Source organism: Catharus ustulatus, chromosome 6 (assembly GCF_009819885.2).
Source record: "Catharus ustulatus isolate bCatUst1 chromosome 6, bCatUst1.pri.v2, whole genome shotgun sequence".
Classification (NCBI taxonomy): domain Eukaryota; kingdom Metazoa; phylum Chordata; class Aves; order Passeriformes; family Turdidae; genus Catharus; species Catharus ustulatus.
The window spans coordinates 59200949-59217039 of NC_046226.1; the positions used below are offsets into that span (position 1 = coordinate 59200949).

General features: G+C 42.6%; 1 protein-coding gene across 1 annotated transcript in view; it reads left to right on the forward strand.

Moving 5' to 3' along the window:
- MICAL2 (microtubule associated monooxygenase, calponin and LIM domain containing 2) overlaps nucleotides 1-15045 on the forward strand; it is a 112294-nt gene extending 97249 nt beyond the window's left edge. The window contains exons 31-36 of the mRNA XM_033062574.1: nucleotides 1783-1877; nucleotides 3666-3758; nucleotides 5174-5267; nucleotides 8827-8926; nucleotides 10070-10143; nucleotides 11913-15045. Of these exons, the coding sequence (XP_032918465.1) occupies nucleotides 1783-1877; nucleotides 3666-3758; nucleotides 5174-5267; nucleotides 8827-8926; nucleotides 10070-10143; nucleotides 11913-12097 (641 nt within the window). The 3' untranslated portion in view covers nucleotides 12098-15045. The remainder of the gene's footprint in view (nucleotides 1-1782; nucleotides 1878-3665; nucleotides 3759-5173; nucleotides 5268-8826; nucleotides 8927-10069; nucleotides 10144-11912) is intronic.
- The last annotated feature ends 1046 nt before the right edge of the window (nucleotides 15046-16091 follow it).

Below are 16091 nucleotides of genomic sequence, written 5' to 3' on the forward strand. Positions count from 1 at the left end.
GAGGGAAAGCTCTAGTACAACATATGCTAATTTGGAAATGAGGGAGATGCTGGAGTACTCAGGAAATAAGAATTATGTAATAAATAACTCCCAGCCTGAAGGAATGAGATGCCTGGAAAGTGAAAGTCTGAGTCTAGGAGACTGGAGTTAATATCTGGAAATGAACCTACATTTTTGAGATCACTTCTGCAACACACTGAGCTTTAAGGCTTGGCATATTTGGAGGCAAATTATTATCATCCAATTTCAGCATTCCAGTTCTAAATTTCAGGATTTAATGACTCAGTAAAAGTGCCTAAGTTTGAACATTTTTGTGTTTGTTTTGTTCAAATTCTCACAGCTACTGGCTAAGTTCTGCCTATCCCACCCTGTTTGGTTTGAGGGGTATTTTGGGTTTTGGTTTGGGGTTTTTTGTTGTTTGTCTGTTTAACTGTGTTGGAGCAGGCTGCTTCTCCTCCAGACCTTGCAGCACTTCCTAAATTATTGATATCACCCAAAGGGGGGGCAGGACCCAAATGTGCTGCACTGAGCCCTCTGAGCTTGCAGCTGCACTGAGCACAGGGACTGCTGCTTCTAAAACTGAGATTGCTGAAAAAAAAATTTAAAATCAGGATTTTGCCTCAAATTACTTGGATTTGCTTTTATTGCTTTACTATCTGGGATGAACACGTTTCAGGGATCCTGAGTTTAAATTAGGGCTAAATTAGGAGACAAAAGTCCTACTTCAGCCCTGGGACCAGAGCAAGGCAAAGGAGAAACATCTCCACTGGGAGGAGGGGAGGTGATTTTAATCTGCATACACCTAGAAAGCCAACTGTTGCCTTGTAGACACAAAGAAAAACGACCACTGTTAGCTTTAAATAATGTACATTTCCAAGATGCCCAGCTGTTAATCATTAACCCTGCAGCAGGTTGAAGCACAGAGACAGATGTTCCAAAAGCAGTTTTATTTTCTGAAATAAAGAGAATGAAGCTATGCATTAGACAAATTAAGAAGAAATTCAAATATTTACACCCAGTTGAAACAAGATGCTGGAAAAACAGGCATGATAAAATTGCTGCAATTAAATGTAATTTAATTTATAATTCTGAAAGCACGCTTCTTGCAAAAGCAGACTTTGAGTTTTCCTTATGGAGTGTATTGTTGTGATGTATGGATCTTCCTGACTTCTTATGGCATTTTAATCAACAGCCCAATGATGTGATAATATTCCTAAAGCAGAAAAATAAGTGACGTTTGTTTAGACATAATTAATGAAATATTTATGTTGCACGAGGCTGTGTGATAAAGCCCTGTTCTCTTAGTCCATTTGCTTCTGATTACATTTGTGATTTTTTTATATGACCAGACATTCTGACGCCAACTATTTTACACTGAGCAGATGTCATGTAGTAAAAATGGGTGCCAGATGCTACAAGCCACATAAGGGTAATTTGTTTAAGAGCTGGCTCAGACTTGGTGCATTCAATTACACTGTATGGTGAGCCTTATACAATCATTTGGGTAATATGGCTAACTTCACATATACATTTTAATGAATGCTGAGTGCATTCAGAACAGCGTGCTACGTGGAATTAATTTATTTGTTTGTAGGACCCAGAAAAAAAAAAGATAAAATATATAGCCAGACGGTTTTTGACAGGGATCAAAAATTTAATTAGCGCTGTCAGCTGAACTTCCAAATTGCTCTAGGTGCAGCTGATAAGAACTCAGGGCAGGTGCAAAGTGTCTGTAAGAACAGTATTTTTTGCTTCACTGACCATTTTGTTATTGTGTTTTAGGATATGAACACCTACCTGCCAGAAAACAAGCTACTGGGTATTCTACTTCATCCTCCGATGAGGAGTTTGAATCCAAGCCTTCATTAACACACAAGGTAATCTTGAGAAAAGAATTTCCTTAGCTGGGCTGTATTTAAAGCCCATCACATGATTTAGATCTAAACCATGCAGCAATTTCTCCAAGTGGGGATCACTGGAGGTTACATGTCATAGAGAGAAAACACTTGAAGACAGATGAACATCAACATTTCTTTTACCTCTTTGGCTCTGCAATCCCCCCAGGTGATCCCAGGGCTGACAGAGGAGGTCTCAATTTGACAAGCAGACACAAACCACTTTGAAACTGATTCTTAAGTGGCTTTAATATGTAGCCCAACAAGCAAACCCTTGAACAAAATGAAGCAAACAGATGCAGATTTCCTTTGGGGGAATACAGATTCATTTGAGGAGTGCTGCAGGCAGGCTGCCTGGAACATACTCTGTGGCTCCCACACTCATGCTGATGAGGATGGAGTCACACCCAGGCCCTGAACCCCAAAAGGGCAGGAGCAGGAGAGTGCAGCACCCTGAACCCCAAAAGGACTGACTGCAGGGCTGCAGCATCCTGAAGTCCCCTACTCAGCTCTGATGTGAGGAAATACAGCTTTTAGTGTCTGAAGAACTCATCAGAAATGTGTTCATCTTTTTCCTCTGCAGAATATCAGTAAATGTCACTAATTGTGTGAGGTGGCCTTTTGATCTGCTGCCTTTGGGGGTGGGAGAAAAAGAAAGAAAAAAAAAGCACTGAAAACTAAGTGGGACTTTGGATGGAAACAGAGGAACCAAAGCACAGCAATGTGTGGCAGCACGTGTGGCTCTGTGTCAGGATGTGCTGACATGGCAGGATTCTTCATTCACCTTTCCCGTTACAGGAAAGACAATCTGCAGTACAATAATGCTATGGTCAATTAAAAGAGGTTTAAGTAAAATAGAAAGAAGAAGGGATAGAAGCAACAAACAGCAGGTCAGGCAGTCACAGGGAGGGCAGGACCAGGCAGGGAGAGGGCAGAGCTGCAGGGGAGCTCCAGAAATGGGAAGAAGGATCAGCCTTTGCACACAGGCATTAGCAGTGATCCACTTTTGATGCACATTCCCCACTCAGTGAGCTTCTTTCAGCTGCCTCCTGCCATCCCTCTTCATGCCAGCTCTGACTGTTTCCCAGTGCCACCACTTATATCTGGCAGAACTCAGTGGCAAAAATTTTAGTGACTTCCTGGCTGGTTAATTTTTTAATTGTCAGGTCTATGTTGCTCAAGTGTCCTGCCTCCTCAAAAATGGGAACAGCACAGCCTTGAAGCACTTCAGGAGAGCTTGGGTCAAAGGCAGGATAGAGCCAGGACAGTGATTCCCTGCCCAACCCTGCAGCACATGCTGTCCTGATCTCCTGACAGCAGCAGGAGGAAAAAAGCAAAAATCTCTGTAATGCTGCACAGACATGGCATTAGGGGAGGTTTCATGAGGCTTCAGGTAGTATCCCATGATGGGAATTCACCTCCTTGTAGCTACAGCAATGGAAATGGGTTGAATTTCCTTCAGCTGGTGCTTTCCCCTGCCCATGCGTGGCCATGTGTAGTAGGGTGTTGCTCACAGTCAGCTTTGGGCTTTGGAAACTCAGGGTTGCCTTAGGAGCTTGAAATGCTTTAAAGCCAGCACAGCAGGTGCATGTAAATGTTCCCCCATGGATGTTTCCCTTCTGCCCCTGCAGTGGGCAGAGATGGGCTCAGACTGTCCCAGGGGTCAGTCCCAACCCCAGTGGCTCCAGGATTCTGGGGAGCTTTGAGGAAAGGTGCCAGGGCAGACTCGTACTTTGATTACCTTTTTCTTTCCCTCTGTGTCTTTTAAAGGCAAAAAGGGCTCTCAGAAAGAGAAGGAAACTGGAGAAGGAGACAAAGCAGTTGATTAAACAAGAGGAGCTGAAGAGACTTCACAAAGCACAGGTGAGGAGGGAGCTCAGAGGTGTCCCCTGGGGTCCCAAGGGGGACTCTGAGAATGGGGGTGCCCAGAAGGGGCTCTGCAGCTCCCTCACTGCTCAGTGGGGCTCACTGCCCTCGGTGCTGCAGTCCCCCCAGCCAGCAGCAGCAGGGAGGTGCCATGGCAGGGCCCTACATCTCTCTGGGGCACAAATCCATGTCAGACCCTGAGAGCATCGTAATTGCCATCATAATTTTGTAAATGTGCATGAAGAACAAGGGGGAACAGTGGCAATGAGAGAAGGGAGCTGAGGAGGGAAGGAGATAGAAAGGGGAAATAACATCAACCCTGTAGAATGTAAGAAACTCAGCCATTACCTCTGTGCATTACAGGAGGATACAAAAATACACTGATGGCTTTTGTTCTCTCCCTGCCACAACAATGAAAGTGGATCCATTTTTTCCTTAATGATGGGAAGTCACTTCATTTTATACAGGCCCTGCTCTTCAGAAAATGCTAGGAAAGCTCTGGACCCTACTGATGTATTATTATTTCCAATTACAGTTTAAGATTTGCAAATGCACTTCTGCACAATTCGATCTCAGATGTATCCTATTTACAAGGGAAGAGGAGAAGCTCTGTTTTAGTTTTTATCTGAGAATTGCAAATTATCTCGAGGTAACACTGGATGCATGCATGATGACTCCTATTTTAATGCTTTGTGGAGATGGTCAAGTCCAAACTTTTTGAATGATCTTTCCTATTTGTTAGGCTGTTGCTGAGGGCTTGGCTTGGAATGCCCTAACGCAGCCTGAAATGGGAACTGCTGAGCATCTGTCTTTGACATTTCAACCTCTGAAGGTGTTTCATGCTTTTTATCCCCACCACACCTCTAAAAATCTTATTTCAAAGAGAATGGACAATGGATGTAGAAATCCTTCCTGGAGTGCCACTGAATTGTCACATCTTAGCTATTAGACCCTTTTCTTTCTGGGTCAAAAGCTGGGGAAATATGAAGGCAAGCCAAACAAAATCCCTTGGACAATAAAATAGCTAGCAGAGCTTTCCAACTGTAAACCTTCCCTATTTATAGGAACTTTACTAATGAAGTATCTCACAATATATGTCTCTGAATATGAACGTACTTTTTATACCTTGTGAGACACAGAAATGTTATGACCTCTTTTCTTTGCAATGGGAGAGCTAAAACTCAGAAAAAACTGAGGTTCTTTTGGTGCCTGTGATACTGACTGACATAAAATTGTGATGGACACCTGGTGGCACATTTAAATTGCTTTGGTGCCTGGTTCACTCAATGAGCTGGCAAGAGCCACGACTCCTCTGAGACCTTTCCAGGCTGTTTCTCCAAGCACTGAGAGCATCTTTTGTCTCTGAATTTTGAAGCTGTGTCTGTAGCTTTTCCATCACTCCATTTCTGCAGGCAGTCCAGCGCCAGCTAGAAGAACTGGAGGAAAGACAAAGAGCCCTGGAGATTTTTGGTGTCGAACTGGAGAGAGAACTGAGAGGAGAAGCAGGTACACAAAGCAGAGTTTGCTTGTTTAGTGGTGGGATTTTCAACCTGTTCCAAAGCAGAGGGGTTTGATGGTTGTCATGGAAATAGTTTGGTGCAAAATCTGAAAAGGAACAATAGCTGGCAGGACAAAAATGATTGATAAACCTTTTTCTCAAACTCTCTGTCAGCTCAAGCACCTTTACATTGATTGCTTTAAATTTCCTGTTGGTTATCACAGATTTTGAATTACTAAACCTGAATTTACATTTCCTCAAACACCACCCCCCATATTTTTTTTTTTTTTTAAATTTAAGTCCCATCCTGAGTTTAATTTCATCTTGTGGAGGGAACCAGTGAGGTTTCCAGGAGCTGTATCTCAGTTACCAAGCCAGCAGCAGCCCGTGCCTAGTAACAGAGTCCTTAATGACTTTCCTGGAGTGTGAAATGCCATTAATATGATTAGAACCAGTGGCCATGCTATAGCAACAGCAGCCTGCAGGCACACACACAGACCCCAGGAGCACAGCTTCTCCCCCAGTGGGCAGAAGGTGACAGGGGTGTCACCCTGGCCCAGCACAGGCTCCCCCTGGGCAGTGGGATGCTGCTCCCCTGCACACAGGGGTGAAGCAGAAGGACAGAGCCCCCTGGGAACGGGGCTGGGAGTGTCAACCATGCCCCTCAGGGACTTCAGAGGGGGCTGTGGCTCTGTGCTGGAGGGACTGACAGCCTGAATGGAGACGTGTCTTTATTTACCTCCCCTTAGAAAGCCGAGCCTTGTGTTTTCCTGACAGGCAGTTGCACAACACGGAAAGCCCAGATATGCTTTGGCACCTGATCTTGTTGTTGTCTTTACCAGGCAATGCAGTCCAACCCCTCCGTGCTGGCCTTTTTAATGCGATATTTCAAAGCTCTCCCCCCTGTTCTGGCACTGCACTAGTCAGTTCAGCAACAGCCCTTTATATTTATTAACTGATTTTCTAGAATTGGTCGAGTCAGTCTATTCCAAATTTTATTTAAAAATTTATCATCTGTTGTTCTTAAATAAAATCTTAACCCTTTATCAAACAGCAACCCCCTTACTGCTAAAAAGGCTCTAAAAACTTGGAGAGTTAGCTTTTCTCTTCTGATCTGTATGAAGGTGGTTGTTTTTTGGAAGCCTCAGAAATAGAGAGGGACAAGAAGCTTCTAGCTCTTGGGATAGACATGGAGCACCAGGATAAATGGCCCAGAGCCACTTCTTGTTGTTGCTGTTTTGACAATTGCATTTCCTAAAGAAGGCTGTCTGCCAAGAGATCGATGCTTCTCATTCTCTTACCATCTCTGGTAATTGGATTGCCCTCATTAAGGTGAAAGTACTGTTTTTTTTTTCTCCCTGTTGATTGTTTGTGTGTAGGTGGCCAGTTACAAATAGGGCAGATACTGAAAGGTAGGATGTTGCTGTCTCTCAATAACTCTTGTGATGCAAAAGCACGAAGCCATGAGTTTCCCAGAGAAAATGTGAGCGCTTTGTTGCTCGTAGAAACATATGTGCAATGATGCAGGAATGGCTGAGCTTAATATTCTGTTCAAGCTTCCTAAAAATAATGAGCATTACTGTTTAATGAATGACCGGTGTTTATTAGGTTAAGTTGCATTTAAGCAGGTCTTCGCTTATGCAATTGAAGTGATTTAATAGGTATTATTAAGGTAATTAGAAAACGATCACAGTTCAGCAATAATATCGAGCTGCAAAGGTTGTGAATAACCAAATTTAGAGGCAGGCCTGCAAACAGCAGTCTGCAGTGACATTTACGCAACTCTCCTCTAATAATTCTGTGAGCCTGGGATGAATGGCCTCTTTGTTAGGGGGAGTTATTCATTAGCTCCTCAACTGAATTACCAGAGAACATGCGTGGGTGCGAAACAACTGCCATGAAGACTGATGAGCAAAACGAGGTTTTGATGATCTTCTAATTGTAATGACAACAATTCATGCATTAGAGGGGAAAAAAACCCAAAAACAACCCCCAAAAAACACCCCAAAAAATGAGAAGAAATAATATCAGTCCTCTGAATAATTTTTCATGCTCGTTATTTCCTTTATTCTGCTTCAAAATACCAAATAATAGATCACTGATGTAGCGTTGCTTTGTTTTCCACTGACATTTGTCAAGGCTTATGGAGAGCTTCTGCCTACAAGAAAATACAGAAATAAAAATCTCAAAATATGTTTTCCACTGAAATTAGCATAAGAGCTCAGTTGACTAAACAAGTAATGAATAATGAAGGTAAAGAAGAAAACCTATGTTGAAGGAACGTTAAGAAATGTCTCTGTTCACTTTTGGAAGGTGAACAAATATCTGCACATGTTGTAGCTAGTTTTGGATTTCACAAAAAACATCTGAGATATCTCAGAATTTTCAACAGAAATCAGTTGCAAGCCTGCAGAAATAAGGAATGTGAGGTTTAACTGCACCTAAAAAGGTGCAAACTGGCCAAGATCCCTTTACTGAGTGATGATCAGTTCAGGAGGGTTCAGGTCTGAGAGGAGTGCTCAGTAAATACTCCTCCCCAGCCTATACAATTCCCTGAAAAGTGATGAAAATAGAAATACCTGTGATGTAATTAGAAGAATGTCTGACTTTCAAATGGATCCCAGTCAGAGGAGACTCAGACAGAAAGGCATCAGAAACACTGCTGAACTTCCCAGGACTCTGGCTGTCTCTCCCCTTGGTAATCCAGTTTAATGATACTCTTGTAATTGGTGTTTCTGGAGCTTTACCCTGGGACCTTTTGGGTTAAATTTCAGTGCTCTCAGTCATATGAAATAAAGGTGCACTCCCTCTTGAAGCAGGAGAAATCCTATAAGCTTCCATCCACAGAAAACATGTTAAAAAGGACAGCAAGGAGAAGAAATACATAAGTGCTCAGGCTTGTCATTTGAAAACAGGCCCTTACCCAATGAGAGATTCACCCTCTTCTTCAGCAAGGCAGAGTCAAGCTGTGAGCTCTTGGGGACAAAGGCTGTCTGTCAGTGATGCCCTGACCCAAAGTGTTATAAAACCACCCAGTAATCACAGATTTGTCATTCAAAGCAGATGCAGATTTGGTTGACAAGTGAAGGGAAATCTGCAGAGGATTTGGTGGTACATCTGATGGCCACTGGAAGCAGGGATTAGGTTGCTGCTTGGCAGTGTGTGCATCCTGAAGGCTGGTGGTGCTCATGAAATATCCACTTAGACACAGCTCAGCTCTGAAGCCCAGTTTAAACAGAGACACTGTCTTATCAAAGGCAGAGCTAAGAGACAGAAACAGTGCCCAGTAAAGTCTATGTGATTATTTGAAAGGAAGAACTTCAGGACAAAAATGATTTAAAATCCAATGCATCTTTAGCTGCAATAAGCCACAACTGTCAAGCAAAACCAGACAGAAAGGTCACACCAGTTGTACTCAGCCATTTCTGGGGTAAGCTGCATAGAGCAAAACCATCTCCATTTGAAGTCATGTAGGCTTGCACAGGAGGACTCCTGGAAGAGAACTTAGTTGGCAAAAGCATTGGAAAGAAAGCTGGTAAAGCACCCTGAACCTTCTGTTTCCCACAGATTCAGGCACAAAGGATGAAAATCAGATGCTGCACGAGTGGTTTGAGCTGGTCATGGAGAAGAATAAATTGATGCGTTATGAGTCTGAGCTCCTGATTATGTAAGTAAGGACAAGCATTATATTAGAGATGGGGAGGGGAGAGGCAAAAAATGTACTCACAACTCACAAGACACCTGAATCCCTTCCTGTGTTTGAGACTGCTGAGGAATAAAAGCCAGAGTAGCTACAACCTGTTTTGAACACAGATTTGCAGCTGAGGCCTCCTCATCCTTCCCTTTCACAGCGGTTCAAACTTTTCAGTTCTGTATGATCCTCTGAACCAATGTGGCACAGAGATGCTCTGCCTTCACAAAATGTGGGTCCAGTGAACACCAGGGCACCTTCTCCTGAGAAGAAGAACAGTCTGACAAATCCATCTGTTTTTATTGGACATAGGGAAAAAAGGTCTAGAAGTCCACTACAGCCATGAAACAAGCAGATACAAACACAAAAGGAACCAGTGAACCCCCCTGAGATGTTGTGGTGGATGGAATGTGTGCTGTGGCTCCCTCATTTGCCTCCCTGTGGACACTCTGGCAGAGGTGGCTCTCAGCTGTCTCTCCACTCTTCATGGGCAATGTGGGAGCAGCCCCGGCAGTGCTCACTCTCCCCTGGGATTGCCACCTGTGCAGGCTGCTCACTGCCATTTATCATTTGTGTGTGACTCAGCCCAGCCCTGAGCTCCAGCTGTTTCTCCCCAGCTGTGCTGGTGCTGCCAGGGCTGAGCCTTTCCTTTCCTTGTCATTGGGTGCTGTGGCAGCAATGCTCTCCTCTCACTCCATCTGTGAGTTAAAAAGGCAGCAGTGGGCTGCTTTTAGCACTGTAGGACACTCAATGTTGTTGTCTGGATGTGTTAACTCCTTGGCCTCAGGACTTTTCCTGTGCAGAGGGACTGGTGGGTTGATGAACCTTGTGTGTGGGTTCAGCCCCACACTGTGGGTGCCAGCAGCAAGGCACAGATGGCTCACAGCCATAAGCACTGCTGTGTGGGGGGGAGTTGAACCCCATACACAATGTAAAAGGTGGCAGTGGTACTTCTGGAGCTGCTCTGGAGGTGTTGGCACAGGCAAACCTTTTAGCATTGGCAGCCCACGAGGAGAAAACACTGGATAAACAGAACATGGAACTTGTCATGGAAATGATAATTAGCATACATGTCTTCATTGAAAAAAGCTTCTTTAACACACTGTTTGCTGCACCCAGAGCCCAAGAGCTGGAACTGGAGGACCACCAAAGCAGGCTGGAACAGAAGCTGAGGGAGAAAATGGCCATTGATGGTGAGTCAAAGGGGACAGACCCTGCCAACCCTGTTTGCTCCAAAACCAGCCAGGCTGCCTGAGGCTCCTGTGCTCCCTCTGGGTGCAGCTCAGCCAGCCAAATGTGAGGTCTCCTCCTCTGGCTCCTGGTGGAGACAGCTGGGCTGAGCTGCCCAGTTTGGGGCTGAACTGGAGCAGCAGCACTGCATGTGTAATTACACTGTAATTTCACGATTATAAGCTGCACCATTTTGACTAAAATTTCGGTCCAAACCCAAAGTGCGGCTTATAATCAGGTGCGGCTTATATATGGACAAAGAACAAAAAGTTGCTGTTTTAGTTTGGAGGACAGGTGTCTGCTGAGAAAGGCAGGAACTTCTCTTTGAAATGGAGAATGTAAACCCTCCTCCCTCCAAATTATTAGAATTTTGTAATCAAGGGGCTTTCAGGCAAAAATATGGGCATTAGGAATAACAGTTCTTTACTAGGGAAATTAAAATAGAAATACAGTACTACAAAGAAACAAACTCCAAACCCTGACAAAGTCAGAGTACAACCTGACACCCCATCAGGCAGGGTGTTGGTAGCAGTCCCATTAAATGGTGGCTGCATCCTCCTGCAGTGACAGATGTGGCTCAGTTGGAGCAGTGCTCCTGTACAAGGTGCAGTTTCCCTCTGGAGGTCCAGTGGTGATGTGGAGAAATCCGGTTTCCCTCTGGAGTCCAGTGGAGAAAGGGGCTCCCTTAGTGTCCCAAAACCTCTGTTTTTATCTTGGTAAGAAATGTTGGGCTCTTCCCCCTGGCTGGAGCAACTTCCAATGGGATGCAGTAATTTTATCAGTCCCACAGTGGGACTCAATGGCCATGAGCAGAAAATGACTGGCTGGAGGAAGGATGGGCTGTGAAAAGATAAAGAACAATGCCCTGCCTGGTTTCAATGGATGGCCCATTAGCAGAATATCTGCCGTGGAGATAAGGATCACTGCCCCCACCCTCAACAGATGGTGATAGAACAGATACCTTTTATCACACTCTGTATTGTAACGTGCGGCTTATAATCAGGTGCGGCTTATGTATGGACAAAGAATGAAAAGTTGCTGGCACCCGGAAATGCGGCGTATACTCAGTGCGGCTTATAATTGTGAAATTACTGTACACTGGTGTGCTCTGCAGGCAGCAGGGTCTGAGGATGGGCAGCAGTGCAAAGGAACTCCTTCAGTCACCTCAACAGAAGAGGCTATCTGCTTTATGCAGCACTGATGGCTACCACAGTGTTTTGGAACTGCTTTGTGGTACTTGGGATCACAGCTGGGCTTCTCCTTTTGTTTGGGGCTGGAAAAGGAGCAGAGGAGGAGCAGTGCAGGGAGAAGAGTGGTTCCATAGCACTGAGTACCCCAAAATATCCTGTTGTGTTCTAGGCATGTGGATTTCCAGTGATGGCAGTTTTCAGTACATTTTCTGAAAAATGCTTTTCATTTTCTTACAGGTACTACATTTCATGTTGGGATTTCTCCCTTATAAACTAAATTTAAACTACAGCTTAATTGCTTCTATAATTAATTTCCTATTGCTTTCAGTCTAAATTTTGTTGAAAGATCTCCTCTAGACCCTAGGAACCCTAACTTCAAGTGGCCCAAATCCAGGAGAAAATTCCCCTGAACTGTAACTTTAACAATACTAACTGCTATCGACTATATTTGTCATTGACTATAATGCTAATTCAAGCTGTGCACTAACAGTTAAAAGGCAAACAGAGGTCTGGTTCTTCAGCTCTTTTTTGTGACCTTTTAGACAGCCTCAAAGATGAGATGGATCTGAAGGAGGAGGATGAAATTTTTACCGAGATGATGCAAGTGGTTGAAGAAAGGGACAGACTCGTTTGTGCCTTAGAGGAGCAGAGAGTGAAAGAAAGAGCAGAAGACCAGCACTTTGAAAGCCTTATCCTATCTACAGGTTATCAGCTGAGCGGGATTTAAACAGCCACATGCAAACAAACATCCTTGCAGCAGTGCTCCCTGTCACGGAGATACAGTCTTCTGGAAAATGAAGGAATTCAAATTTAAAATCAGCTTATTTGGGAAACACGTCATTTTGTTATCCAAAGCTTTAAAGCAGTTCTTTTGCTTGTGCCAGAGACAGTCATTTCACTGTCAGCTCAAAGGATCACTGGGATACAGATTGGGACTGAATTTGCCTGTCTGATGGGCACCAGGGTCTGTGAAAGGGAAATCAGAACTCCATTATTCTCTTGGTGTTTTATTTTAATGCTGAGAGTAGAGTTTCTGAGGCACATGGTGACATCACTTAGTATTTTTGAGACAGCCTTACTTTCCATCTGTTTGTCTGAATCTGTGTGGCTTTGTTAGTATTTTGGCATGTGGTCAACTGTAGAAAAGTCAGAAAACAAGCATCTCATAAAAATAGGGTTAGTCTTTATTTCTGGTGGAGGAAGAGTCATTTGACTAATGACTACATATAAGCACTTACTAAAACTACTGTAAATGCAATGTCAGAAATTAATTTTTCAGGCATTTATAAGTTTTATTGCACTGTGTATTTTTGAACAAGAAGTTAAAGCAATATTAAATCCCTGCATTTTGTAAAATGGTAAGGGATTATCAAAGAGATGACTATCCTTACAGCTGTTACACGCTCAAAGAACTTTCTGTATATCAGAGATTAAGGTCTTTAAGATAAGATAAAAGGTAATTTGAAAACAGTAATTCAAACCCAACTGATATTTATAGGGCAGTACCATGACAGACTTCACATTTCTTCATAAAATACATCACAAATTGTATTGTTGGGTGTGATGAATGGTATGGCAGTAAAGACCTCCCCAAGAATCATCCCATAAAAGGACTGCAAAAAATGTTCAGTTTTTAATATCAACATTGATAGAAAAGATTGTGAGTGTATTTAAGTTACATTTATCTTGCTGCTTGAGAATATATGCCTATTTTTTGCTTAAAGGGACCATCTCCTATCTTTTTTGTACGTGCATTTGTAGATATTGGCAGAACAGCATGCAGAAATTATCCTAATTTAAGTAACTTCTTAAATCAGAGATCATTCTGCAGTTTAAGATTGGTAGTATTCCCAACTGTATGTGTGATGCACTGGATTTTCAAACTGGAAAGACAAAGGGAAACTGAAAGACTGGGGGGTTTTTTTGTTTGTTTCTTTTTGGGTTTTTTTGTTCTTTTGGTTTTTTTATATCATTTTACCTCGTGCTCTGGGAGGATTTGATGTTCTCATTATTTTGTGAATGGTGCTAGTTTGCAGCATCTGCGTATGGTACAGCCAAAGATAGAAGCATTCCTGTTGAAAAAGCTTTAAACTGGAAAACCTCTTGGTGAGTACTAAAACAAAGTCACAGACACACTGGATCCTGTCACAATAATTTATGAGTTATCTTCAGGGTTTTTTTTTGTTTTTGATTTTTTTTCTGTATTGCAAGAAATTTGAAATACCCTTTCTAAAGGTAAAAGCAAGTTTTTGCTATTGGCCACGGATGAATAATATACCTCTGTTGGTGCAAGCTTTATACTATTCTCTGCAATATTTATTTATATTTATTTATTAGACTGCTTAGAGAGGGTAAGAATGTCTGGTTACCTGTTACATTTTGGATGTTGTCTCTGATTTTGATTGAAAAAATGTGTATTTCTAACAACTGTGTGTAGCAAAGCTGTGCACTGTAGAGTAGACAGCTTTACAGATTTGGTAAATAATTAGCAGTAAAATATTAATTAAGATTTTAAACAACGTTCTCATCCACCATAACTTGAGGGATGCCCTTAAAACACAGCCTTCAGGGCTTTAACATACAATTTGTCTTTCATCACAGTGAAAAGACACAGAAGAATCATAAAATGTGTTCCAAAATAACCACCAGACTGTTTTTTCCCCTTCTCATTCACTGGCTAAGCATACCTGATCTTCAGATGACATTTTTACTGAGATGGATTGCAGTGATTGATTTTTTAAACCAACTCTATTACTTAAGACTGACATAAAGTAGGAGAGGCAGAACAGCAATAAATATTTTAATTTTCTCTGTTGAGAACTGCTGGTATTTCCAGTTTTGCAGGGAGAATTCCTGGGGTTTATCACTGTCCCCAATCCTGCCTCATGCAGTCCTGTAGAAAAAGTCTAGGAAATGTCATAATTTTCTGTGAGATTCATAATGGTTTCAAAGTATTTTTAACAAGTTTGAAAGCAAAATTGTTAGAGCTTTGCACAGGAGGAGAATTCTGCAGAAATCTCCAGTTATATCAAGGATTGTTTTTTTCACCTTACTTGTACAATTAAGAAGTCCATTCACATTAGTGTTGCTGTGGCAAATAAACCCTGAGATTTCTGTTTATAGCTCCATGTTCAGCTATAAAACCAAACTCCAAAGGGTGCCTTCCCTTTAGCTGCATTCTTGAGAGTATCAGAGTCCACAGAAGCTGAGTGCCATCCAAAAATATTCTCTGCTAAAGAAATACTTTTCTGGATGCCCTGTGGTTGTTACACATGCTCCACCCAAAACTGCCTGCTCTTGGGTGGAAAAACCTGTCAGGCTACAGCTGCCCTGCCTGACATCAAGTACCTCACAAGATTAGATCAAAAAATAAACCATGCAAGTGATTTAGAAAATCATAAACTCCTAAGTCATTTAAAGCAGGTCATGGATATTGTGAGAGTAAAGAAGGGAGTTAAAAAGGGAGAAGCTATGCACTGTTCACAGGTCAATTCCATATGGTTGGCTTGTACTAGAAATGTATTTAAGCACTGGTTTGGTTATGAGTTTTCTTGCTGCTCAATCTTTTCTGTAACTTGGCTCACTAATTTATAATAGATTTGTTCATTTTTAAGTTCATGGCACTGTCATTTTGGGGTACAATGTGTTGTGCTGGAATGTACTGAGTGTGTTTAAATGGGCTGGTTGTGAGAAATTTTCTATTTGAAAGAATAAAATTCTGTCTCACTCTTTGAAGTCCCTGAATCATTTCCATAGAAATTTCTCTCCACTGACACCTACAGTGCAATAATGTGTGATGAGGACAGATCTGTAGGTAAGAAATGAAATCATCTTCTGAACTCATGTACTGGTAAGTAAATCACAGCACCCTGCAGTGCACAGATCCCTTAAATCATCTTCTGAACTCATGTACTGGTAAGTAAATCACAGCACCCTGCAGTGCACAGATCCCTTTTGCAGTTCAGAAATAATGGCACTCTGAGGCTAGGGGGCTTCTTTAACAGAAGAGATTACAAACCCCAGGAGACCAACAACTTCCACACGTGCTTACACAGGAATCACCAGCTGGTTTCCTTGGGCTGGACACACAAGTTATAACAGCTCCTTGAAGACTTGGAGGATAAGTGTTGATCAAATGGTGACCAAAATCTTAATTGTCAATTAATTGCCAATTTTCAAATGGCACTAACTTTACCTCTGTCAGTTCATCTTGTCTTCTTGTTTTCTAGCAGTGGGAGAGTCTTGCTGACCAAGACAGCATGCTGCCCAGAGGAGAGAAGATAGGCAAGACTGGGGCCAGCACGATTGTCCCCTGCTCAGTCCCTCTGGACTCATTGATAGATCTCTCCTCCTCACAGAGGAGCTTCTCTTCAGAGGCCAGTGTGATTTCTGACATCTTTGAACTGAGGTTCTTCTTTTAGTGTCATGTCCCTTCCCTTCCATCTTGTGGACTTTTCTGGCCCAGGAGCAGGGCAGAAATGCCATCACAGGAATTTACTGAGGTTCTTCTAATCACACACACCCTCTTTGTCCCCTCTTCAGAAGATCACAGGTCTAAAGAAACTCGGTGCTTAGGGACATGGTTCAGTGGTGGATTTAGCAGTACTGGGTTAATGGCTTGACTTGATCTTAAAGGTCTGTTCAAACTTAAACAATTCTGTGATTCTGCAAAAAGCTTGGGAAAACAATTTTGGAAACCACTGTTTGAATCAGGACCAATC